This window comes from Elephantulus edwardii, unplaced genomic scaffold (assembly GCF_000299155.1).
Source record: "Elephantulus edwardii isolate Elephantulus edwardi_28Jun2011 unplaced genomic scaffold, EleEdw1.0 scaffold00038, whole genome shotgun sequence".
Taxonomy (NCBI): Eukaryota; Metazoa; Chordata; class Mammalia; order Macroscelidea; family Macroscelididae; genus Elephantulus; species Elephantulus edwardii.
The window spans coordinates 678,544-705,322 of NW_006399788.1; the positions used below are offsets into that span (position 1 = coordinate 678,544).

General features: G+C 38.5%; 1 protein-coding gene across 1 annotated transcript in view; it reads left to right on the plus strand.

Annotated features, from left to right (window-relative positions):
- The window catches only part of PSD3 (pleckstrin and Sec7 domain containing 3), a 504,139-nt gene that overhangs the window by 339,990 nt on the left and 137,370 nt on the right, over nt 1-26,779 (plus strand). The window contains exon 10 of the mRNA XM_006884895.1: nt 19,004-19,047. Coding sequence (XP_006884957.1) covers nt 19,004-19,047 — 44 coding nt within the window. The remainder of the gene's footprint in view (nt 1-19,003; nt 19,048-26,779) is intronic.

Below are 26,779 nucleotides of genomic sequence, written 5' to 3' on the forward strand. Positions count from 1 at the left end.
TGCCATGGTTTCTCTTAAACCCAGCCTGCACTTCAAGCACTAATCATTAGATTGTCCAATTCGAGATTAATGAGCAATCTCCTCCTTTGCCCGCCGGAGGGCCAGCGGTGGGTCAGTTCCAACTCTACAGTACACAACAACAACAACATTAGTACATTTCTGCTTGCTGATACCTAGTATCTTTATGCATTTCATTACATTTCCCTTTTGATGACAGAACTTTCTAGAGTCATACTTGGTACATTCCACATTCCAATTCTTTAGGGACCTTGAAGACTGCTGCTTCTCATTTAGCGTATTGTCATATTAGCAAGTGAACGTCCTATGCTCCATTTACGTCATTAAGATCAACTTTGGGGAGACAGCTCATCCCCAGGCATATTTTGAGTGCTTTCCAAAACGAAGAGCTCATCTTCTGGCTCTGCATCAGACAATATTCCTAATGTAAAATTGTTGATCTTTGAATATAATTCAAATAAGATCTTCACCTCCACACTACCCAGTTTTTCTTGCGTTTGAATGTCTGTAAAATAAGTCCCCGTATCATAACTACCTTCTTGCTCTGCCACACTCAAGAGTAGACTGTTCTCTGGTTGTAAGCATTTTTCCAGTAATGATGTCCTCAAGCAAGTGTTTTATGCTGTGTTTGAACATTATAAAGAATATTCAGGTCTAAGCTGGCATTCCTGGCAAGCTAGTTTATAAAAACCCTGTTGGCATCAAAGGAAGGGAAAATAAAGTATCTATGAAATACAGAAAGCACTGAAAAGCATTAAGGGGGAAATCACTTGCATTTTATTTGTGTTGAAGATCAAGGAAACCATTATCCTCATATAACCTGAAGTCACCAGCCATCAAGAGCAGCCCTCGTGGCGTGCTGGTCGATTGCTCAGCTGTTAACTGAAGGCTTGGTGATTAGAACCCATGAGAGCGAAGAGATTAGAATCCATGGGAGCAAAAGGGCAGGCAAACTGCTCCTGTAAAGTTGAGTCATGGCAGCCCTACTAGTCGAGGAAATTCTAGTTGGTGGTAAAAGATGTGTGTTCATGGCATGGCACCAGGTTTGTTCAGCTCTTTAATCATTAGGATCTTTGGTGTAAGAATGGGTTTGGTCACATAGTGGCCTGTATTTTCTAATGTTTATCCTATTTTGTGCCCTGTTTGGAGATTATATCTGACTAAACTCAGAGATTACTTTCATTTTAGAACCTAATAAGAGACATGGGGGAGGTTTTATTTTACATATTCATTCATATTGACACAGAAACCATAAGCAGATGAACACAACAACAACAAATGAGTCCTTGGATATTGGAGTTGGTTAATGTGTTTTGCTGATTAGGTGAAATGTTTGAGATTTGAATCTACCCAGAGGAGGACCTCTGAAGAAAACCGAGTGATCCACTTCCAGAAACATCAGTCATGAAAACTCCAGAGGACACAGTCCTCCGTGGACAGCCATGGACCTGATGTGAATTAGAATGAGCCCAGTGGCATCTGGTTTTTCAAACAGGTAGCTACTGTCCTTTCTTTAGATGAAGGTGTATGTGGTGCTGCGTTCCTGAACACTTTTCAACAGAGCGGACAGACTAAGGCAGGCAGAAAGGAAAAAGCTTGTCGTCTACAATGGAAATTTTAGTTAATGTTTAAAGCCACATGAGTTAGATCCACAGTGCAGTTAGTCGAGTTAGCAACTACTCAGGCAGCGTTTGTATGACCATGGGTTGGAGGGTAACATGTTGGACACTAACAACAGTAGAGACACAGAGGAAAGTGCTTTAAGCGGAAAAACTTTTCAGTGCCATTTAGAAGGCAGATGAAATCTGAGCAGCGTGCTGATTTATGACAGTTCTCTTCCTCAGAACCCTTCCTTTAAGAGAGGTGTAAAATAAGAAAGACAAGCTCTCTAGAATCTTTTTATTCTGATGGGGCAGTGCTTTGAGATGATTTTTTTAAATGTTTTATCAACCTCCTCTTGAGGCCATGATTAAGTGATATTTATATTCTGCAAAACCTTTTAAAATTAAAATTTAAGGTAACCATATGCTTTTATCTTTACTCCCACATAAACCCCACTAAAATAACGATAACGCTCATAGATCTTCAAGGACACAGAGAACAAGAGATGACTACTGTTAAAAATAATTAAAACTTGCTGAAATTTGAGCAGAAGGTTTATTCTATGTAATTCTTCTATATGCATTCAGGGAGACCATTTTGATTCCAGAAGGAGTAAATGAATCGAAGAAGCTGTGTGAAATCAGGTGTATTAAAAAAAGAGGGAGAAGTATAGAAGATCAACTCTTGCTATTATTAACATGGTTGAAGACTGCCCTGCCTTTCTCCCTTTACTGAAATACACCATGTCAGGTTGTTCTTGCCTAACAGCTTGGCCCTCCACCTACCGGTCTCCTTGAGACTTTTTGAAATTTAAATTAGGAAGTTTGAGACCTATCTTGTTCCCTTCAACCTCCAGGATAACAGAAATTTACATTGCTTAAGAACAGTTTCTGGCAGACTTGTAAAGTTTTGGTAAGGCTTATTATGATTAATGGTTGGTTTACTGGATAAGAAAAATCTTAAAGTATTGCTGATTTTGCTTTTCAACTTTATTCTTAAGATACCAATAAAGTTTAAAGATTTCCCATCCTTTAGTTGTGAGTGTGTGTGCGCGCCTGTGTGCTGTGAAGACCATTCTGCCTCAGCAACCCCGTGATGGTAAACCAGAACCTGGCCTGCCCTTGTGCCATTCCCACAGTCTCGGCTGGGCTTGAACCCCGTGTTGTGGCCACTGGGTCTGTCCACTTTGTTGAGAGTCTTCCTGTTTTGCACTGACCTTTTTACTTGGCCAAGCATCCATTTCCAGAGATGAGACTTTTCTGATGACATTCCCAAAGCATGTGAGACAAGTCTTGCCATCCTTGATTTTTTTTTAAATGTGATTTTGTTTGATATTGGTACAAAATTCATGTATATTGTGCTTCATTTATTTACATTGTGCTTCACACATTTGTTCATTCACATTGTGTTTCATACAGTCATTTATATACATTGTGTTTTATACCTATCTATCACCATTCACCTATGCCTATTCTTACCCCATCTTTTCAGGTCCCCACTGGATCTTTCCTAATTCCTTCATCCCACGTACATAGCTGCTCACTGAACTCTGCTGTCCTATTTATCAGCTCCACCTTATTATTTGCCCCTGCCCCATTTTCTGCCCCTTTGCTTTCTTCTTCTTCTTTTGGACTTTACATCTTACTAGTTGTCCTTTTTTACAATAATTGTCTTATGCAGTATTTGTCTATGAGACAGCATTAGTTCATTCAGCATAATGCTGTCTAGTCTTTCTCATGTTATATAGTATTTTATGAAGTCATTCTTCCTTAGTGCTGCATAGTGATTATTTAAATGTACCACAATCTTTCAATCCATTGATTTTTTTGATGGACCTTTGGGCTATTTCCATTTTCTTGCTATTGTGAATAGCACTACCATGAGCATAAGTGTACAAATCCCCGTTTGTGTCTCAGTTCTGTTTTCCTTGAGGTGTATTGCTAGCAGTGGAATAGCTGGATCATATAGGATCTCTTCAGCTTTTTGAGAAAACGCCAACTTACTTCCCAGAGTGGCTGCACCATTCTACAGTGCTACCAGCAGTACATGAGAGTTCAATCTTTCCACATCTTCTCCAACATTTATTGCTCACTGTCCTTTTAAATTTTGCCATTGCTACTGAGGTGAGATGGTATTTCAGTATGGTTTTGATTTGCATCTCTCTGAGTGCTCCTGATTTTGAGCATTTCTTGATCTCTCTGTTGGCAAGCTGAATGTCCTCTTTGTGAAGAGTCTTTCCATGTCTGTTGTCCATTTTGTGATTGGGTTATCAGTCTTTTCCTTTCTGATTTCACTTCTTCCAAAATATCTATTCTATTGAAGAATTGTCCATGGTATATTCAATATTCTATTCTATTTGTTCTTTTGGCAGTACATAGTCTATTCAGTATTTCTAAACAGCACAAAAATTCAGAGACATCCGTTCTTCTTCAGTCTTCCTTATTTAGTACCCAACTTCCATATACATGTGGGGCAATTGAAAATATCATGAATCAGATGCATCTTAGTCCTTCAAGAGACATCCTTGCTCTGTAACACTTTAAAAAAGTCCTTTGCGATATATTTGCTCAATACATCATTGATTTCTTAGCTACATTTACTCTGATGTTGTTGCTTTTTCTCCTTTTGTAATTATAATGCCTATGATCCTGTTGTGAGGATTTTCCTTTACTTGATGTGGATATGTGAGCCATATTTGAGGTTATAAATTCTGATCTTCATGTTTAAGTGCTTTAAGTCATCTTGATTTCTAATGAGGAGAATTTTGTCATTTGCTTATTGCCGGTTGCTCATAAATTTTCAATGCTAGTGCCTCATTCTTTTTTATATGTTCTAGCTTCTTAGATTGTTTGCTCAGCATACAGATTAAATGTGGATTGATGATGAAAAAAAAATGAAGACTTTACTTCTGAGCAGGAATTTTACTTCATTACACATCTCTAGTGTAGTTCTTAGAGAATTGAGCTGCAAACCCAAAGGATATGCCTCTCTCTCAGCTAGAATCCACCAGCATCTCCTTTAGAGAAAGATGAGCAATCTCCTCCCACGCAAGGTATAGTCTTGAAAACTCATTTAAGGGTCAGCTGTGAGTCTATTCCAACTCAGCAACAATGCATATGTTTAAAATGAATAAGTACAGAGCATATATTGATAAATACAAAACTTGAATACTTTCTAGTAACTGATATGCTTTGTGTATCAGAGAGCTGGACAATGACCAAGGAAGACAGAAGGAGAATTGATGCTTTTGAGCTGTGGTGCTGGAGAAGAGTATTGAGAATACCATGGACTGCTAGGAAAACAAACAGATCAATCCTGGAAAGGGTTAAACCAGGAGGCTCCGTGGAGGCAGGATTCTGAGGCTCCGTCTAACATACTTTGGACATGTTGTGAGGAGAGACCGGTCCTTAGAGAGGGACATCATGCTTAGGAGGGTGGAGGGACAGCTCAGGAGAGAAAGGCCCTCTATGAGGTGGATTGATTGGGTGACTGGGATAATTGGGATGGGTGTGTCAGAGACAGTGCAATTGGCACAGGACAGAATGGAGTTTAGGGCTGTTGTACATAGGGTCTCTGAGTCGCAAGCGACTCAACGGCACATAACAACAACAACATCTTTATTTTTGTTTCAAACCTTAATGCCATCAATTTGGAACCAACTTATAGCAGACAATTCACCTCCAGTGGGTTTTCAGAGGCTGTTAATGATTGCTGGGAAGTTGTTGTTGTTGTTGTAGTTGTTATAATTGTTATGTGCTGTTGAGTTGCCTGTGACACCTGTGTCCAGCAGCTCTGAAGCCCACTCTCATTGTCCCCATCTTCTCCTGCACTGTACCTCCACCCGTCTGAGTGTGATGTCCTTCTCCAAGGACCAGTCTCTCCTGGCCATGTGCCCAAAGTATGTGACATGGAGCTTCAAAATCCTAGCCACCGAGGAGAATCTTGGTTCTACCTTCTCCAAGGTAGATCTATTTGTTTTCTTCTCTGTCCATATTATGTTCAAGACGTTTCTCCAGCACCACAACTCAAAGGCATTGATTCTTCTGATCTTTTTAGTCTTTGTTCAGTTCTTTGATGCATAGCAAGTAATTACAAAGTCTATGGCCTCGATCAGGTACACTTATTCTCTTGACTGATATCATTGCTTCTTAGTACTCTGTAAAGGTCGCTGACAGCAGATTTTCCCAGTGCAAGTCGCCTTTGATTTCTTGACTGCTGGTGCCAAAAGTATTGATTGTGGAGTCAAGCAAGCTGTAACTGTTAACAACCTCAATCTCTTCTCCAGCTGCAATGATGGTCAATTGCCCATTTTTCTCTCATGGAGCCCCTAGTGGATTAGAACTGCTGAGAAACACTGCCTTTGGGTTAGCAGTACAACCCTTTATTTATTGTACTGATAGAGCTCTCTAGTTTTTTATTAGATAATAACAGAAAAAAGTCTTGCTTAAAAACAAATTACATCTTTTTTGAACTTTATATTCTTGCAGTTCCGCGATTAAGCCATGTTCTCCTATGGGTTACTGTCAAAGGTTACAGTCCGTATTGATAATATTAATAAAAGACTCATCCATTTTGGGGAAATGCAATTCTTTATCCAGAGATTATCTTTACTACTTATTTTTATGGAATTGTGGTGATAGTGAGGTTCTAGTTTTGGTTTTTTTTTTTTCTTCAAATGGCAAAAATGAAAATATTTTGTTGTGTGCTGTCAAATCAGAACAGAGTCTTGGTTGATCCTCCAGCAAATTTTCAGAGGCTTTAAATTACAAGAGAGGAGATTTCCCACTTTTCTCCCACAGAGCAGTTAGTATATTCAAACCATGTGCCTTATGGTTGACAGTGCAAGCCCAGGACACTAGTGAAAATTCTTTGTTGTTGTTGTTATGTGCCATCGAGTCAACTATGAGTCAGCTCCTAAAAGTTATTTTGAAATATCTTCTGTTCATAAAATCCAAAAGTCTAGATGGCACTAGATTAGATTATTCCTTTTGTTACTGTATTGATTGTTTGGATAAAATAATTTCATTTCATTTGTCTTCATTACTTTGTCTAATCCATGGAAATGACAGAGAACAAATGTCATGGCTCCTTTTCTTTCTAAATATCACAGTCTCTGGGTGGTCACCTTTTAAAAGGCATTTGTAAAAGAAACTCCATCTGTTACTAGGTAAGCTGCTTTTTTAACCGGGGAGTATTAACTCTATCATATTCCTAGTCATTAAATATAATTGATCATTTTTCTCATATGTTTAATAAGACTTTGTGTAATTTATGATGCCACTTAGAATTTATCTCTTTCTTATGTTAAGAAATTATTAAGCATTCATTATGGTATATTTCCTGCTTCTCAGCAATTAAAGCTTGCCTCTAAGAAGGATCCAGCAAATACAACAAGTACAATCTAGAGGCTTTGAAAATATTGATTGTAATTCTATTTTTTCAAAAACATAGTTAATTACCCAAATCTAGATAATTTTGATAAATAATCATAGTTCCCAGAGATCAGAGGAGGCTTAATAAGTAAAACTGGTATAAGGAGCCCTAGAAGCTTAGTTGTAAAGAGTTGCACTGTTGGTCCAGAGATACATGGTTCCAATCTACCAGCTGCTCTATGGGAGAAAGATGGGTGGTTGTCTTTTGTGTGATTGACTACCTCTGAAGACCTACTAGAAGGTCAGCTATGAATTGCTTGCAACTCAAAGGACATAACAACATCAGCAAGTAACTATGCACATGATGAATTTATGAATAGCAATGCTATCTCTGTTCCTCATTGCTAGCCATTTTTTAGCGCTTCCTCTCTTATCATAACTACCTAGAGTTAGGTCAGACTTTATCCTCAGCTGCCTTGTAGTTGTTTTGTGCCATTGAATTGGAACTAACTCAAAGCTGACCCTCAAGTGATTTTTCAGAGACTGTGAATAACAAGGGAAGACATTGCCCATCTTTCTCCTAAAGAGTGACTGGTGGATTTGAACTGTATGCCTTTGGGTTGGCAGTAGAACTTCTTACCACTAGGTTACCAATTTGCTGGCCTCCTGGGACCACTTTACTGAGGACCAAACATAGGGTCAAGAGTCTGTACAGCACCCTCCCCTTACGACTAGCACAACCTTGAATCTATGCCCCTTCCCAACTCCCTCACAGCCTGGGATAGGACACAACCGAGAAGTCATCTTCAACTGCCTGATGAGCCTTTTCCTGTCATTGAACCACCCAATTGGTAGTTTTCTGTACACTGGTGAGCAAAAGCTTGTTTCTTACCAGTTAGCATTCTTACAGAGAGTGCCTGTGACATTTCCTCTGAATTAGCCACTCTAGACTCAGTCAGAATCTCATTACACATGTAAATTCATTAACTTCCTAAATTAATTCATGTAAAATTTTACTTACATTCACTCATTGATTATCATCTGAAAGAATACTATCAAAGAGAAATGCCAGGCAAGGTCTAGAATTCCCAGCACCAGGCTTGCTTTGTTTCCAATAACGTGCATAAATGTATTCTCACAAATCCAGATGACTCTAAAGGGGAAGCTGCTGTGCACAGGATCTTTTAGGAGCTTTGGAGTATGTGTATGGCTCTATGACTTTGCATGATTAACTATCTCTTTCCCTTGCTTCCTGAGGTCTGCCTCAGAGTGGGACCTAGGTAGTGTCTGTCCAATTAACATATGTTAAAATGTTGCCTGACTTATTTTAGAAAACAAAGGTACCTTCATTCTGAAATAAGGCCAAGGACTGTTTTCAGGAACCAAAGACCAAGATTAAACTACATTCTTTGTCTTACACTGGGGTCAGGGAAGAGTATTATATTCAGAGACTTAATTTGGACATTAATTTGAATTTAAAACATGTTGTCAGGAGACACTGGAAAAAAGACATCATGCTTAAAGTCAAGGGTCTGAGAAGGAGAGGAAGATTGAGATAGATTGACACAGTGACTCCAGGAATGGGCTTGAGCGAAGAGGAGATTGTGAGGACTCGCCAAGATAGGGCAAGGTTTCTGTCTGTTGTTTGCTATCAGTTTTTGTTGACTCGACAGCACCTAACAATTGGAGCAACAACAACACATATTCACATATGGGAAAAAGGCATTAGCTAAGACTGTATATCGTCGCATTGACTTTTCCATATGCAAATGAGATCTCTGCATATGTCTTGGTCACATTTCAAGAAGTTTAAAATCTAGTACCATCAAGTTAAATGACTTGTTCTTTTTCAGCTAGAAAAATAGTGGACTCATCTTGTGATAAAACAGTAGTATGAAAGGTTACATACTGGAAATTCTCTTACCCGTCCTGTGCTGCTCCCTATTGCCCTCATGAGACAATTATTGTTAATGTGTGCCCTTCAGAAATGTTCTATGCATAATTAAATATATCACATAGAGATATAGATAGACATAGATATATATAGATATAGATGATATAGATATAGATACATATTCTCAATCTTTTGGCTGAGATCAGGTATAGTGTCTGTTCTTACCTGTTAAATACCTGATAACATCCTTTTTGTGAGTTGTAGTGGTATGATACATAGGGATTTGCAAGGCTAACCTTAAAGCAGCACCTAACTAGACATTCAAATCCAGCAGTGCCTCCTTAGGAGGAAGATAGGCAGCCTCCTCCCATGCAATTTATAACCTATGAAAACTAATTACACTGCAGTGTGCTTCTGACTTGATGGTATTTACTTAGTAATATTGTTGTTACGTGCTTTCGAGTCAACTGCAACTAATAGTGACCCTGTGTCCAATAATTCTGAAGCCTGCCCTATTCTGAGCCAGTCACTGCCTTTGAGACACCCATTATCTCAGTTACTGTGTCGATCCATCTCATTCTGGGTCTTGCTCTCTTGCACTGTCCCTCCACCCTTCCAAGCATGATGTCCTTCTGCAAGGACTGGTCCCTCCTGGCAACATGCTCAAAGGAAGTGAGATAGAGCTTCAAAAATCCTTGCCTCTAAGAAGCACCTTAGCTTTACCCTTTCAGGTACAGACCTATTTGTTCTTTCGGTAATCTATGGTATGTTCAAAACTCTTCTCAAGCACTACAACTCAAAGGCATCAATTCTCCTTTAGTCATTGTTCAAATTTCTAATGTATAATAAGTAATTGCTAAGACTGTGCCCTAGATGAGATACACCTTAATCTCTAGACTGGCATCATTACTCTTCCGCACTCTGGAGAGCTCTCTGACAGCAGATTTTCCCAGTGAAATTTGTCTTTTTATTTTCTGACTGCTGATTGCAAGGGTGTTGATTGGGGAACTGAGTAAACTGAAATTGTTGACAGTCTCTATCTCTTCTCCATCTATCATAGTGTAGTGCTGCCACTGTTTCCTTGATGTTGAGCTTCAGTTCATATTAGAGACTATAATAAAGTGCAATCCTTGACATTTTGAAGCAAATATTTCAGGCGCTCCTCTGTTTTGGCAAGCAGAGTTGTGTCATCTGCATAGCGCAGGTGGTTGATGAGTCTTCCTCCATTCCTGATGCCACCTTCCTCCTCATAGAATCGAGCCTCCTGAATGATCTGTTCCGCATTTAGATTGAAAAGGTATGGAGAAAGGACACATATCTGACAGAGTTCTTTCTTAATTTTGAACTATGCAGTGTTTCCTACTATTCATATGATATTTATATTACCATAAATAAGAACATGCCATATACTTTTATTGAACCTTACTTTTTTCTTGTGATAATATATCATATACCACATTCTAACCTTAGATGACTTTGAATGTCAATGTATAGGAATATATATCTGGTGCTATTATTCAAATTGCTTGTTTTACCCATTTTTTTTAACATGGGCTTAAAATGTGTGAATATTTGCCCCATTTCTCCTGTAATTTGGAAAGATTATCTGATACGTTCCAAATCTGCCAATGTGGTCACCCTGTCTCACCTGGATACCTCAGCCTCAGTACTGCTATATATGTCATGCTTTAATGCTGAAAATATGTTAAGATTATTTTATTGTTATTATTCATCTTAATTTTTTTTCTGAGTCAGCATAACCTAGATTTTTTTTATCCTAAGTCAAAGATATCTATACATCTTACTGCCCTCTTTAAGTCCTTCCTGTACACAGAAGCCAGGGCAACTTTTAAAAACATGATTCAGAGCAGCTCACTCTCCTGCTTAAAATCAGACCTCCAGTAGTTGACTGACACAGGATCAAATCTTAACTCTTTGCTGGTTGCAAAGCCCTCTTTGACCTGTCCACCTGGTAGACTTTGTGCACCATACCTCTGTGCCCATCAGCTCTTACCTCACAGGCCTTAGTGCTGTTTCTCAGACCAGGAAGCTCCCTCCTGCCAGGGTGTATTCCCTTTGCCTTTGTATGGCTGGCTCCTCATCCTCCTTTCTTAAATTTTACCTTTTCTCTCTTCAAATTGGTTTTCTCTCATTGTCGGGCTACTCTTATGAATGATCTTATTTCAACGAGCTTATAATAGTTGTTTTTTATTCTACTAGATAATGACAGGATTTATCATTATCTCTATTTTTCATAATTGTTTATTGTCAGTTCCTACTTCACGAAATTGTAAATTCTATGTATAGTTAGCACTGGATTCTTGGTGTTGATAATAATAACTACCACAGGACAGGGACTCTGTAAATATTTGTTGACTGAATGTGTAAATAAATGCATGAATGACTTTAAGAGACGATATGTTTACAATATAATGTTACAAGAAATAGAACGGGATTTCTTGTCACTTAGTAATTATGCAACTCTCAGAGCTCTGACGGCATAGTCTGTCAGGAATTACAGATTAGACTCTGTCAGTTCAAATCCACCAGCAGCTCCACTGAGAGATAAGCAATATCCTCCATTACAATGTACAGTTTAAGAAAACCTGCTAGAGGGTCCGCTTTGAAGATGATGTGTAATAAGTACAGTAGTTCTGGAAAAGGAACCCTGGTGGCACAGTGGTTAAGTGGTTGGCTGTTAAGAGAAAGATCTGCATTTTGAACCCAAAAACTGCTCCAAAGGGAAAAGGGTGAGCTTCAGTAATATTTATGGCCTCAGAAACTCAACAGAGCACTTGTACTCAGTTACATGGAGCCTCTGTAAATTGTGATAAATGTGATGCAGCTTAGTGGTAAAGAATTGTGCTGCAGACATAAAGGCACATGGTTTGAATTCACTAATCTCTCTTCAGGAGAAAGATGGGCAGTCTCCTCTCATGTGATTTGCTGCCTTTGAGAACCTACTGGAGAGTCAGCTATGAGTCAGTTCCAATTCAATGGCACACAACAACAACAACAACAACAACAACAACAAAGCACAATTATTATTTAGTGTTATAAAAATCTTTTCCTCTCATGCATCAGTATATGTTGCAGTAAAGTAGATGTCTTGTTTATTATGCAGTAAAGAAATACAGTAAAAAAGATTTAAGTAAAGCATGCCATGTACACATCTACAGCAGAGAAATTCAATAAAAGGTTCAATAAAATCTTAAAGTAGAATTTGAATTAACAATGAACTCATAATATCATGATCCTAGTGGTTTTAGCAATGATTTTTTTTCAAAGTATTTTTTCCCCCATTAAATCAAGAAATGTGCTGACAGAACATAAAAGACTAAGAAATAAAAACAATGTGGATAGCATCATTACTTGGTTTTTCCCTTTAAGAATATTATTTTCTAGTAATAGGGGTTTTTTTTAGAAATGGAATTCCTTAAAATTATAAGATTTATTACTGGTAATCTGTGTTATTAGGAGACATCTGGTGACTTAATGGGTGAGGAATTATTCTCCCAAGCCAAGGGAGGACAGCTTGAATCTACCTGCTGCTCCACAGGAGAAATATGGGTAATCTTTCCCTGTGTGATATATTTAAAGCCTCTAAAACTTGTTGGAGAGTCAGCTATGCATTGGTTCTGTCTTTTTGGCGATAAATGAGTGAGTGAGTCTGTATATTAATAAAAAATATGAGAGAGAGATAGAGAAAGAAGAGAGACAGACAGACACACAAAGAGAGAGAACACGAACACACCTATAGTTATAGCCAGCATATTCATGATTTGGGTAGTCAAAAGCATTAACTATGGCATCAATTATATCTTCTGCTCTTCTACTTATTTAGCTATGTGTTCTTTGCAGGTTGTTAAGTAAGTATTAATTATATCATTTCTAAAGTGAAAACAATATACCACTTTGTTACAGTTGATTTGATGACTAAATGACATTAGATGAAAGCAAAGCTCTTAATACAATGCCTCACCTAACAGCCATGCTAACAGTTATCTACTATATCTATGAGATATCTATGAGTTATCTATATATCTATGAGATATCTGCAGGTTCCTCTGATAAATGCCTAGGATGTCAATGAAGGTCATAGGAATCTCATCAGGTGAAACAGCAAATATTCTGACATACAGTTCTCTAAATCAAAAGCTGGAAGGAAGTTTTGTTAGAATAATTTACTGCTTCTCATTGCTGTTTTGCAGCTTTTTAAATCATACTGGTCAAATCAGAGGTCTCAAACCGGTGTCCTGTTGGAGAGCAGCTGTGTTTTGTCTGGCCCACAGTGGATTTTTGCTTTGTTGCTATTTTTGTTGCCAGACTTGAAAACTTGCCAGTTTTTTACTTCTGAAAAATAATAAGAACTGACAATATTGGGTTTACATTCTTATCCTTGTTGAAATCAGGCTGTAGCTTAGTATTATCTGCCCCTGTGCATGGGGCCTTCTGTACCTTCCTCTCTAGCTGACTTTGCTCATTTGTATTACTTAGCTTCTCTGGAAGACTTCTGTGTTTATAACCGCAAGAGGAGGAGATGAGACATGGGAATGGCCAAAAATAATTTCATCCTACTTCATACAGGGAAACTGTCCCTATCAATAATATCCATAGCAGCAAACCAAGTGTTGCTAGGTCAGACATGCCACCCCTCCCCCCCATGCTCCTTGACTTATGTCCACCAGTGATATGGGTTCAATATTCATTGTCAACTCAGACTTTACTCACAGTTATGATACCAAGAGTTGGATTTATTAGGCTAATAAATTGTGGAATGGGAGAGACAAAGAATATCTCACAAGACAATTCTAGGTTTAGTACAGCAGTCCCCAGCCTGATTAATGGGGGGAAAAATCCCTGATTAGAAGGCCCTCTATGAGGTGGATTGATTCAGTGACTGGGATAATTGGGATGGGAGTGTCAGAGACAGTGCGATCGACACAGGACAGAGCGGAGTTTAGGGCTGTTGTACATAGGGTCGCTATGAGTCGCAGGCGACTCGACAGCACATAAGAACAACAACAACGATTAGTAAGAGGTCTGGATTCAATTCATCAGTCAAATCAAAATAATCCTGTAAGGTTGACTCAGAACAGTTATAAGTGAGCTTCTCCAGTCATCTGGCGAGAACAGCCAAGCCTTTATCTCAAGGTTCCTCTGACACAGCCTGTCTACCACCATCACCAGAGTTTCACTCTAGTCTCCCTCAAGTCTTGCTGCCTATTCTCTCTTATCCTAGTCCTACAGCTGTTGATGATTTGCGAGTCTATCCATCCATACATGGATGTACAGTTAAGGTAGTTGGAAACCAGGGAGGCTAATGTGATGGCTAGGAAAGCCAAATTTTGAACTAACACCACAATAACTTAGGCTGTCATATTCATTGTTAGACCTGGATTTGTATTTTATATTCAAAGTGATTTATAGTTTTGAAACATTATAACCCTTCTGTTTACACTTTTACACAATGCTGAGCTTAATAGGTATCTCTGTTTTGTTTTTTTTTTTTAGTTTAGTTTACATTTGAAGTTGGGTTTTTTACACCAGTACATTTAAGAAATGTTCCCTATGACCTAGCACTAACCAAACAGAAAACAGTTTTGAAGTGAAGAAAGGCACTTGTGCCCTGTATAAACACTCAGAACATTTTATTGGCCAAGATACTCCTAAAACTACCAACAGTAATACTTGGTGCTGTGGCTTAACATTTCAAATGAGAAACATACAGATTTGTAACACTGATGAACATGAAATAATACAAGTAAAGATAAATACAAATAATTCAAATGAAAAGAAACCATTTCATTTCTATTCACATTCAAGTTTGGTTCACATTCTGTGCATTGGTAGACCTGCTTACCAAATCCTTTGGGAAGTGTGCTTATTTACTATTGTCTTAACAACACATATTATTTTCTAGCATTAGGGGTTTTTTTCCCCGCCTAGTAATAATGGAAAAAATGGTGGTGTGGAGAATTTCATCTCACAAAAGTGAGGACAAGAGGGAACTGAAGCCAGCCCAACAATCTCTTCTCTCTTATGAGATTTATTAAAATAAAATAAAATTACCAAATTGTAAAATATATGCATTCATTCACTTATAAGAGCCTTGGTTAGTGTGGAAGCAGAAAATTGTATGATAATTAAAACATCAAGACAGAGAATGTATTGTGGAGGATAAAAAGAGGACAAGGAAAATAAATAGTTCAAGAGTTTGCCCTGGTGATTTCTAAAGTATTTTTTTTTTAGTAGATTCATAGAAGGGTAGATCTGAAGAGGAACAAAAAGAGCCTATCCTTATTACCTATGGAGAACATGAGAGCCAAAGGAATGAAATGATATGTCTTAAATAGACACTTTAGTGATTGAGGCTAGTACACCCTATTCCTTGCCTTTCCCAGATTATTTGATTCTGATATGGGATCTGTTCCCTCTTCTATATTTTTCTCTAAAGAAAAAGAAAATATATGTAATGTCTTCGATAGTATGTATAAAAGTATATATTGTACCTTGTATCTAAGAAGTTGAAAAAGAAAAAGTTCTTAATTCTTTACCTTTTGTTGTTGTATGCTGTCAAGTAGGAACTGACTCAGAGCTGACCCTCCGGCTAGTTTTCAGAGGCAGTAAACCACAAGGGAGGAGATTGCCCATGTTTCTCCTGTACAGCAGCTGATGGGTTAAAACCTCATGCAACTTCTTACCACTAGGCCACCAGAGCACCTTCTACCAGATAAAATTAAACCAGATAGAGCAGCACATGATCTTCATTATGTCAGAAGTTCTTAAAGATAGAAATTTCATTTCTTTATAGCACATTTACATGTGATGATGATGATGATGTTGTTTTGTTTTTATGTGCCATCAAGTTGCCTGCGACTCATAGCTACCCTCTGTACAACAGCTCTGAAGCCTGCCCTGTCCTGAGCCAGTCTCGCCATCTCCAACACAGCTACCCCTATTTTCTCAGTTACTCGGTCAATCCATCTCATCTGTGGTCATCTTCTCCTGCACTGTCCCTCCACCCTTTCAAGCATAATGTTCTTCTAGAAGGATTGGTCCCTCCTGGCCACATGCCCAAAGTATGTGAGACAAAGCTTCCGAATCCTAGCCTCGTAAGAGAAACTTGGTTACACCCTCTCCAACACAGACCTGTTTGTTTTCTTGGAGGTTCATGGTATGACCAATACTCTGCTCCAGTATTACAACTCAAAGGCATTGTCCATTCTTCTTCTGTCATCCTTAGTCATTGTCCAGCTCTCTGATGCATTGCAAGTAATTGCAAAGACCATGGCCTGGATCAGGTGCACCTTAGTCTCTAGACTGCTACTGTTTCTTTTCAGTACACTGGAAAGGTCCCTAACAGCAGATTTTTCCAAGTGCATTCCATCTTTTGATTTCCTGACTGCTGGTGTTAAGAGTGTTGATTGTGTAGCCGAGCAAGCTATAACCGTTAACAACCTCAATCTCTTCTCCATCTGTTATGATGCTGACAGTTGGCCCAGTGGTGAGAATCTTTGTTTTCTTGATTTTGAACCTCAATCCATGTTGAAGACTACAGTTCTCGACGTGCTTCAGGTCCTCCTCAGTTTCAGCAAGCAAGGTTGTGCCATCTGCATAGCGTAGGTTGTTGATGAGTCTTCCTCCAGTCCTGATGCCACATACCCTTGTAGAATATGTGTACTTCAAATGTTTATTTACCAAGATGAAATAGGAATATTAATTGAACTTAAGACTTCTTTTCATTATTATAGAACTTTTGAAATTTTTTTCTATCTGTAATAGATTCATTTGTGCATATCCACTCAGTGGAATCAGATAATCTTCTTAAAGGTTCCATGCTTTTGCAGTCACTAGCTGGGTTTGTAAGTGTACCCCAACACAAGGTTGAGTTAATTGTCCAGGGTGCAAATCTATTTGGATCTGTTTATGTGTTGGCTGAGTTAAAACAAAAACGGTCAGAAACTAATGCATTTGACTATAAACATAGAAAAATATGGGAGCTCAAGTGGCCGAGTATTAAGAAGCTGCACTGCAATACCAAATGCATGGGATTCTAATCCACCACTTGCTCCTTCTCCAGGGATGGTTGTTGTGTGCCAGTGAGACTGGTCAAGTACTGGAACCTTCTAATAACATGCCCAAAGAATGTGAAACAAAACTCTTCATTCAAGGATTCTGATTCAGTAGACCTGGGGTGAGGCTCAAGATTGATTATTTTTTAAAATTTCTTGACTGATTGTGGTGTGGACCCCATGTATTCAGTTGAGAATACTAAAGGTAGGGACTGACCCTTGAATACTGCTAGAGAATAGGGAGTTTATACGACTGGAATCAAGCACTTAAAGTAAGCGTTGAGGGATATTTGTAAGGAGCTTTGCTCATTTTCATCATAAATGACCTTTTAAAAGTAACATCCCTCAGTAACTGTGCAGTAAACATTGGTGATGCTCTCTCTGTATCAGGCTCTTGCCTCTCTAACTTTTTGAATCAATGAATGAAAGCCTTCAGCTAACATTCATCAAAAACTGTTTTTGGTTTATGAGTTTTCAGGCCCCACTTGTCTTGCTCCAATGCTGTCCCCTGTTGCTCTATTTCTATAAGGTCATTAGTTCATTGATTACTTTTTTCACATGGGAACCAAGTAACTTGACAAGAGAGCATCAATTTCAGAGATGTCTCACTGCAGTCAATTACTATTATCAAGCATAATTTTCCCTTACAAGGGTAAGTAAAGAGAAAAGCTAAGCCTGACACAAAATCTGTCATTAACTCAACATGGTGTTACTGTCAGTGTGATCTGACTTAAAAAGGTAAACGGCACTCTTTCTCTAGCCAGCAAGCTGCCAAAGCCTCACAGAGCTTCTATGAGTATCACAAAACAGTATGTGTGTTTGTTACCATTGTATGGAATTGTTTTTTGGGTTTTAGTAGGCTTTGTGACAGTCTATCCACTTCCTAAACAACTTGCCTCTGGAAACTCTTAAGAACTTTGATAAATGTCCAAATAATGGTACATTTACAGGTATCAAAATTTTGGGTTTCAGTATATCTTTTCAGGGAATATTATTCATCCCATAATATCTCCCTTCCATGTATATTGCTCTTTACATTGCCATGAAGATAGTTACATTTACCTTAAGTTTTTAAAAGGTTTTAATACTCAAACTAATGAACTATAGCATTCATGTTTTTAAAAAAGAGAAGTAGAATGTGTACTCTAATTTTAATACTATTCTAATCCACAGTCAACACTCTTGGCATCAGCAGCCAGGAAATTAAAAGATGTATTGCAATCGGAAAGTCTGCTGTTAGGGACCTCTCCAAAGTACTGAAGAATAATTATGTCAGTCTGGAGACTAAGATGCGTCTGATACAGGCCATGATCTTTGCCATCATTTCCTATGCATCAGAGAGCTGGACAATGACTAGGTAGAAGGAGAATTGATGCCTTTGAGCTGTGGTGCTGAGAAGAGTATTGAATATACCATAGACTGCAAGGAGAACAAACAGGTTCATCCTGGATAGGGTTAAACCAAGCTCCTCCTTGGAGGCAAGGATTTTGAAGCTTCGTCTGACATACTTTGGACATGTTGCAAGGAGGGACAAGTGCTTGGAGAAAAACATCATGCTTGGGACGGTGGAGGGACAGCGCAGGAGAGGAAGACCCTCGATGAGATGGTCACCCTCAGGCACCCTCAGTGACTGGGATAATGGGGGTAGGTGGGTCAGAGACAGTGAGATTGGCACAGGATAGGGCAGGGTTTAAGGCTGTTGTATATAGGGTCGCTGTGTGTCATAGGCAACTCGACAGCACGTAACAGCAACAATATTTTTTTAATTGGTGCCATGGGCTTTTGTATGACAGAGTTGTTTTTATTTTGTGTTATCTCTTGGTTTCATGAAGCACAGCTTACCCTTGTGCTCATTTTGCCTCACCTGTCTCTTCACCTCTGCAGAGCCTACAGGAAGCCAAACACGATCCTATTAAGTGGCCTGATTGTGAAGGAGTTGGCTGTTGACTGACCTCAGTTGTTTGGCTGTGGTCATTTACTGAATTCTTAAAACAAGCAACAGAATGGAAAGAATAATTTCATCTTATTTTCTTTCTTTGCAGGCTCTGTACAATTCAATCAAGAACGAGAAGCTTGAATGGGCAGTGTAAGTGTGCTGGATTCCAGCCTTTTAGTAAATGAACTACTTGTTCTTTTCTTCTAGTCTTCATGCCTTGGAAATGATCCTTGAGAAGGATTAAATATGCATGGCCAGTTCTCATTTTACACCAGCAGTCTTACCTACTTTGTACAAAACCTAAAGTATCTCTTTCTCCCTAAGATCCTGTGTCTCTTCCTCGGTACTCAGCATGTTCCTATTCCATTTATAATCTGATTGTTATGAATGATTATTTTGAATGTATCATCCTAAAACAGTAGCATGCCCTAAAAGTAAATGTGCTGATAAAACTACATAATATTTCAGAATCCAGTACTTACGATTTGGGCATCAATTGTTTATTTTCATGTTCTGATTTTCATCAGTTTAGATCTTTCTTTACCAGCCCTGTTTCCTATAAGACTATAAAAGGATATGGTTAGGTAATATAGAAGATATTATGGATATATAAGCTTTACTAAATTACTGATAAAACTTAAAATAATGCTTTTTAAATGCTGAGAACTTCAAATGCAAGCAATGTGAATCTGTATTATCAATCTCCAAAAGAGAAATGGTTGGTACTGAACATATTTGATAGTAAAAGTTTATTGTGTTATGGTTGAGCAACCCCCATGCTACAAATATTAAACTTACAGACAACGTTTATTTCTTCTTTAATGTTATATAACTTTTTGATGTATTGAATTTATACAGTAGTTTTTATGTATAATCAGTACGTAGTGGTAATTTGTACAAGAAAGCTTTATTTTGGGTCCTGCAAAAGGTAGGAATTGAGAGTTAACACAAAAAACAAATTATTGTTACATCAGCAGATCATTGCACTTAGGAACCTGATTCTAGGGTCAGTCATTTCTGAGTTTGAATTCTAACTCTCTTGTTTACTAGCAAAATCACTTGGCCCAAATGAACCTCTTGGCTATTGTTTGTTTTGTTTTCCCTTATGAAAGGGAACAATTACTAAGCCTCAAGTAACACTGTGAAATGTTCTAAAAAAGTTAGCATAAAGTAAATTATCCCTCTTGTTAGCAAAATTGTAGTTTATAATATAAAGCTCTAATTTCTACTCTTTAAAGTACTAGAGAGTAAGGACTAAAGTGTAACTGACCAAAGCTATGGTACTCTCAGATACTTCATATGTATGTGAAAGTTGAACAGTGAATAAGAAAGAGCAAAGGAAAATTGACACTTCCGAACTGTGATGTTGGTGAAAAATACTAGCATAGTCTGGCCTGCCAAAAAGGTCGACAAATTTCTCTTGAAAGAAGTGCCAGAGCTTCATCTTATAGGCAAAGGTGGTGAGAATTTATCTTAACATGCTTTGGACACATTATCAAGAGGGCCCAGTCCCTGGACATCCTGCTTTCAAAAGTAGAAAGTCTTTGAAAAAGAGGAAGACCTTCAATGAGATGGATAAACACAGTGACTGAAACACAGCTGAAATTTCAAAGATGACCCAAGATCAGGAAGGATTTTGTTTGTTGTACTATGTTGCTGTGTCAGAACTGACTCCTTAACAACAAATTTTCCTGTCATATTTGTCTTTTCCTGTTTATTTCTCTAATACGATTACCTATATATCCATTTCTACCTGTGAAGGGTAAGGTAGTATTATAGTTTATCAATTAATGAACTTTCTTTCCTCACATTTTAAATATCAAGAGTGGATGAATGATCACTTAATCTCCTTTCCAGGCTTTATGTCAGTTTCTGAATCTTAACTCTATGTCAGTGTTTGCCCAGGCTGACTTCCTGAGGAAAGACCACACCAGTGTGTGGAATATATTAAAAAAGGGTTTATAGGTCAATACGAGTTTCTGAATAAATTCTGACAAAATTAAACAGGGTTCAGTAGAATTATAACCTTTAACAATCTAATGTTCATTCTCAATCTCCATGGAAGATAAAAGGCCAAGATTCTAAATGATTTTTAATCAAGTCCAAGTTGGGTTTTCTTTTTTCCTTTTTTTCGTAAAACATTTCTCTACATGTATTAAAACTAGTGTTCTCTAGAATACACTTTTAAAAAACCCTGCTGTTTACTGTCTTATGTGTGATCATTCACATCAGGAACTAAAGGTTCCCCTTAATAAACCTGCAAGCCCTTCTACCATATGGCATAGTATGCCCTGTACTTCTGTTGCTCTCACTATCCTTTTCCTGATTCCTGTGAACTCATTACTGTTGGTACTTGTCAAAGATCAACACTGGGAATTCTTTTATTTCATTGTAATCTCTTTGCTAATAGTCTTATTTATTCTTGCTTTCAACTGCTATCTCTGTTAAGATCTTTTGCAGATGTGAATTTATAACTCTTTCCTTTTTCCCAAGTTTCATTTTTACATTTGGAATATTTCTCTTGACATTGCCGCTCCAGTACATTTTTATTGTCACTTGGCCCTCGTCATCTTTCTCTAAACTTTATCTGATGCCCTCCATTTCTTGTAACAGCACTCGCATTTTCACACCCAACCTTAAATTAAATTTCTACACCATGTGTGTCTCTTCTCATGCCACCATATCCTCTTCTGTGGACATGGCTTCCAGTCCTTTCTATTCACCATTCTCATTGCTCCAATCCAAATGCAAGTATTAACACTTCCCCCGCCCCCAGCAGATTCCTTTTTCTCCAGGCATTCTTTCCCACACTCCTCTTCTAAAGAACTTCAGTTAAGTTCTGCAAATCTTGCTAGTTTGCTAGCAGTCTACTCCAGTCCCCTTTGTTTGTCTGCACACAGGCTCCATTTCCACCAGATGTTCACTACATAAAATTTCCTATGCCTGCCTCATGTCTCGCCTTTGTCAGTGTCCAGAAAGTTACTTCTGCTTAGAATACATATCTTAGCATTCCTTGTGTTCACAGACCCCCTTTTTCTATAAAGCCCAGCTCATGCAAGAGATGTTCCATAGGGAACCAACTCAGTACCATAAGGACAAATATTGTATAAGGCCATTTTTGTAGAACGAATATGAGGATCCAAGTGGGGGGAGGGGAGGGAAGGAGCAGAGGGGTGAGGATGGGCGAGGGGTTGGATGATAAATCATAGGGTCACACAGTTTGATGTGTGGAGAGAGGAGGAGTGGTTGAAGCAAAGAGGAATTACCTCGTGTAAAAAACAATGTATATGAACTACCACCAATGTACATACACATAAGAAACTAATGGGGAGTTATTCCATCATCTTTCCTGATTGTAAAGCCCACTACTGGTCTGACCTTCCATTGGGTTGAGGCTATAAATCTTACCAAGGGAACACTGCCCATATTTATCTTGTGGAAATGCTGATAGATTTGAACTATGGGAGACATCAGGCCTTTGGTTACCGGTACACCATGCTACAGACTGTTACTAGAGCTCATTTTCCTGATCTTACCAACCAGAACTAATCTCAGCATTTAAACTTCCGTTTTACTGTGTCTGATGAAAGCTCCAGTTTCCACTCCTTTCTGAAATTATTTTTGGAACTTTCCCATTAAATTGAAATGTCTTTGAAGAAATAATGCCTATCTGGATATGCCCTTTTATCTCCTCCTCTGCTGAGCATAAGTTACTGCAGACTCCATAAAAGACTATTAAGAAGAACAATAATCGTAATATAAGAAACTATATGTTTCCAAAGTTCTAGTCAATAGTTGTCAATTGTATAGTTTAAAAAGAGAAGAAAAATGTTGAGACTATGAAAATGTGTTAAATGCTTTCTAAAATATCTTTCATTATCTCATGAGATATTTTAGAATTTAGTTTATAGAAATACAATATGTTGTAACTGGAAGGAACTTATTAGTTTTTAATTTACCCCTTTACTCACTGTGCTCCACGGAGTCCTGCATCTCAAGGGTGTTATTGTCTTTCTTCAGGGTTTCCCTGGGGAGTGGGCGGGGGGGGGGAGTAGGCTTCCCTACGGCCAAAGGAGAGGATGATGGGAACCACCTCCCACAAACTTGATGCTCATTTCAAACTACTGAAGGAAGCTTCCACTGTAACCATTTTAAATAATCATTTGGCGTTTCAATGTACATTCCTTTCATTTCTGGATAATCTTAAGGATTTTGCTTGAGTGTGAAATGAGTGATATTGTCCGATAATTTCCACACTCTGTCAGGTGACCTTTTTTTTTTTTTTTAATGAGAATAAATAGGAATCTATTTCAGTCAGTTGTCCAGGCAGTTGTCCTCCAGATTTCTTGACACAACCTAGTTAGCATCTGTTTGTTAAAATGTTATTTGGTATGCCATCAATTCCTGGGGACTTTTCTCCCCCCCTCCCCACGTCCTTCAGAATAGCCTGAACAGAGCAGAGAAATACTGCATATATAATTCAAAATCAGGAAGAGGATACAGAAGGGATGCATCTTGTCTCCATACCTTTTCAGTCTATATGCAGAACAGATCATTCATGTGGCTGAAGCTTTATGCAGAGGAATGTGGCATCAGGATTGGAGACAGACTCATCAACAACCAGCATTGTCCAGATGACCCAACCTTACTTGCCAAAACTGAGGAGAACCTGAAGCACCTGCTGCAGAAGGTCAAGAACTGTAGTCTTCAATATGGATTGAAGCTTAACATCAAGAAGACAAAAGATTCTCACCACTGGACCAATTGGCAGCACTATAATGGATGGAGAAGAGATTGAGCTTATTAATGATTACAACTTGCTCAGCTCCACAGACATCACTCTTGGCACCAGTTGTCAGAAAATAAAAAATTACATTAGGTAAATCCTCTGTCAGAGACTTCTCCAGGTTACTGAGAAGCAACAGTGTCAGTCTAGAGACTGACTAAGGCACACTTATCCAGGCCATGGTCTTTGCAGTTACTTGTTGTGCATCAGAGAGGTGGACAATGACAGAAGAAAAATCGATGCCTTTGGGTTGTGGTGCTGGAGGTTTTAAAAATACGGTGGGCCACCAAGAAAACAAAATAAATCTGTCTTGGAGAGGGTGAAACCAAGTTTCTCCTTGTAGGCTAGGATTTGGAAGCTCCATCTCACATATATTAGGCATGTGGCCAGGAGGGACTGATCCTTGGAGAACATCATGCTTGAAAGGGTGGAGGGACAAATGAGATGGATTGATACAGTAACTAGGGAATTGGGGGTAGGTCTTTCCGAGTCAGTGGAACTGTCCTAGGACGGAACAGGCTTCAGAGCTGCTGTACATAGGGTTGTTATAGGTCACAGGCAAGTCGACTGCGCATAACAACAACATTTGGAGTTTCACTTTTTTTAAGCTCTCTGTAGTTTTAAGAAGGGATCTCGCTTGATCTAATTAGTAATGAGTTGTAGTGCTAACTGAAACGCTGCATGTCTCCAACATTGTAAAACCACCCGTGGTTCCTTTCGAGAAAGGTGGGGAGCCTAATCTCATTGCAATTTAGTCTCAGAAACCTGATGGAGAGCTGTTATGAAGGCCGTGCAGTTGAGTGTAGACATTTTAAAAAGATATATGTATTTTGTAAAGTTCTCTTGTGAGTAAAAGGAAATAGTCATTTATTACAAGTCCAAAAGCACACAGCTAGTATAGCATCAAAGCCGGAATTTGTTTTCCCTGGTGGTATTCTCTGTAATGACACAGTGTTTTACATATCACCATGTATTTGGGGAGCAGGGATCATGCCTGATTATTTCTATCCAAGCTTTTGATGCACTGCAAATTGACAGAGTTTTATATTGAATTTTATAGTCTCATTAAATGCTCAAAGAATTCAGTTTTTCCCCTAAAAAGCAACTTTAATATCCAGGTTCATTCCTTCATCTACTACAGTTTTAAAACAGCCTCTTCTGTGCCTGGCCCAGTGCTGCACGAGGTCCGAATGTGACTGTGACTCACATGCCTAATGAAAACTCAAGCAGACAGGGAAGCAGGAAAGGCTGTTACAAGATGAAAACATAAAAAATGTAAAGTTAATAGTACAGGAGACCTGAGCTGCCTTGTAGAAGGTCTGGCTCCCTCATGCATGATAATCACCATTTTTCATCCTCAGTTCATTTCCTCAATTGTTCATTATTTTGTAAAGCATCTATTTGTTGAAGTACTTCGTGCGAAGTATGCTGGGAATGTGGGGAATACAAAAATAAATAAGGCATGAAAGCATTTCCCCTAGCCTTAAGAAACCTTAAAGTGGTTTAGAAATGGCAAAAACAAAGTAAGAATTGGTTGCTCTTCCTTGAATGGGTGTGGAGTCGAGTCGGGGAGTTGTAACCTGTACTGTTTATGTTAGTTGACTCTGACTCATGAAAACCCACATGTGTGGAGGCCAACTCTTACACACACATTTACCTATCCAGATTCACCACACTTAAAATAGAATCAAAATAGTTTAAAATAATGTACTGCTGAGAACTCTACCTAACGAACCCCTTATTCCATGCTTGTGCTACAATAATTTTAGATATGCTTCTCTTTCTCTTGTTTTTTTTTAAGTCTTAATAAATACTTTTATAACTTTCTAATGTGTACTATAAAGTAGGAACCAACCCACAGCTGACCCTCCAGCAGTTTTTTGGAGACAGTTAATCTCATGGAAGGAGATTGCACACCACATGCCTTTAAGATTGCAGGGCAGCTTCTTACCACTAGGCCACCAGAGCTCCCAAATAACCTTGAATTATGGAATAATCATTGCTATTTTGCATTGCCCTGTAGCTTATTTTCCAAGCAGAGCTTAAGATCTTTCTTATCTTTGTTTTTGAAGTAAATTGTTTTCTGTCTTCACTCACATAGTACATTGTCTCAGCTAATTGGGAGAGGTAGGGGGCACATCGGGATCTTTCTGGTTGGCAGATCATGGGTTGTGATCCTAAGTAAAAATTGTGGCTTTAAGTACTGGAAGTTTCTTGTTTGGCTTTTTTATTATTTCATTGTTAGGAACTGTAGTCAAAACTGGTATTTTGCAACAGCTAGTGCAGACAGTTTAGTGGGTAATGTGCTAAATTAGGAAGACACAATCTCCAAAGATTTCCTGTCTCCTTTGTCTTTATTGCTATTAAGTTTAAAGCAGACTGTGAAAGTGAGAGTCTGTGCACATGTTTACATCTGTATGTTCTCTCGGAGGATGAGGATAACTGTTGTTTGTCCTTTTATGAAGATACTTTTTCTTTATCCAAGCCATGACTCTGAGTCTGAAGTTACCAACTTCTAAGACAGAAAGGCTTCAACTTAGTTCCTCTTAGATAATTCATGGCCCAGGATGAAAAACCAGAACAGACTCATTAAAAAAAAAAAAAACAAAAAACAACAAACAAACAAAATAAAACAACCCCAACACCAGGAATCAGAACAACAGTAGAAATACAGGTGGAAGTCCTGAGAGAAACGTAACCTGAGAAAACAAAGGTAGTGTACAGGTTGCATAATGACCAGCTGTCTTCTTGCCTTTTGGTTTCGACAGAGCTGGAAACAGTTGTGAGTGTCTTTAAATAATATGGTGGCAACAGCATGGTTTTGAATGTGTGTTGCTCTCCACAGTCCTGACAACAGTCTAATCTCCAGCATCCAGCGCCTGAAGGGCTTTCTATGCCTTCAACTCACACTTTTCAGCTTTAATCCAAAATCGTTCCCATTCTAGTTATAGTTGTGTATCATTTAAGTTTTCTTTTTTAAAAAAATAAGGTTTGTCATCTCACCCCAGTCAGAATAGCAAAATTTAACAGAACAGTAAGCAACAAATGATGGCGAGGTTGTGGAGAAACTGGAACCCTTATTCGCTGTTGGTGGGA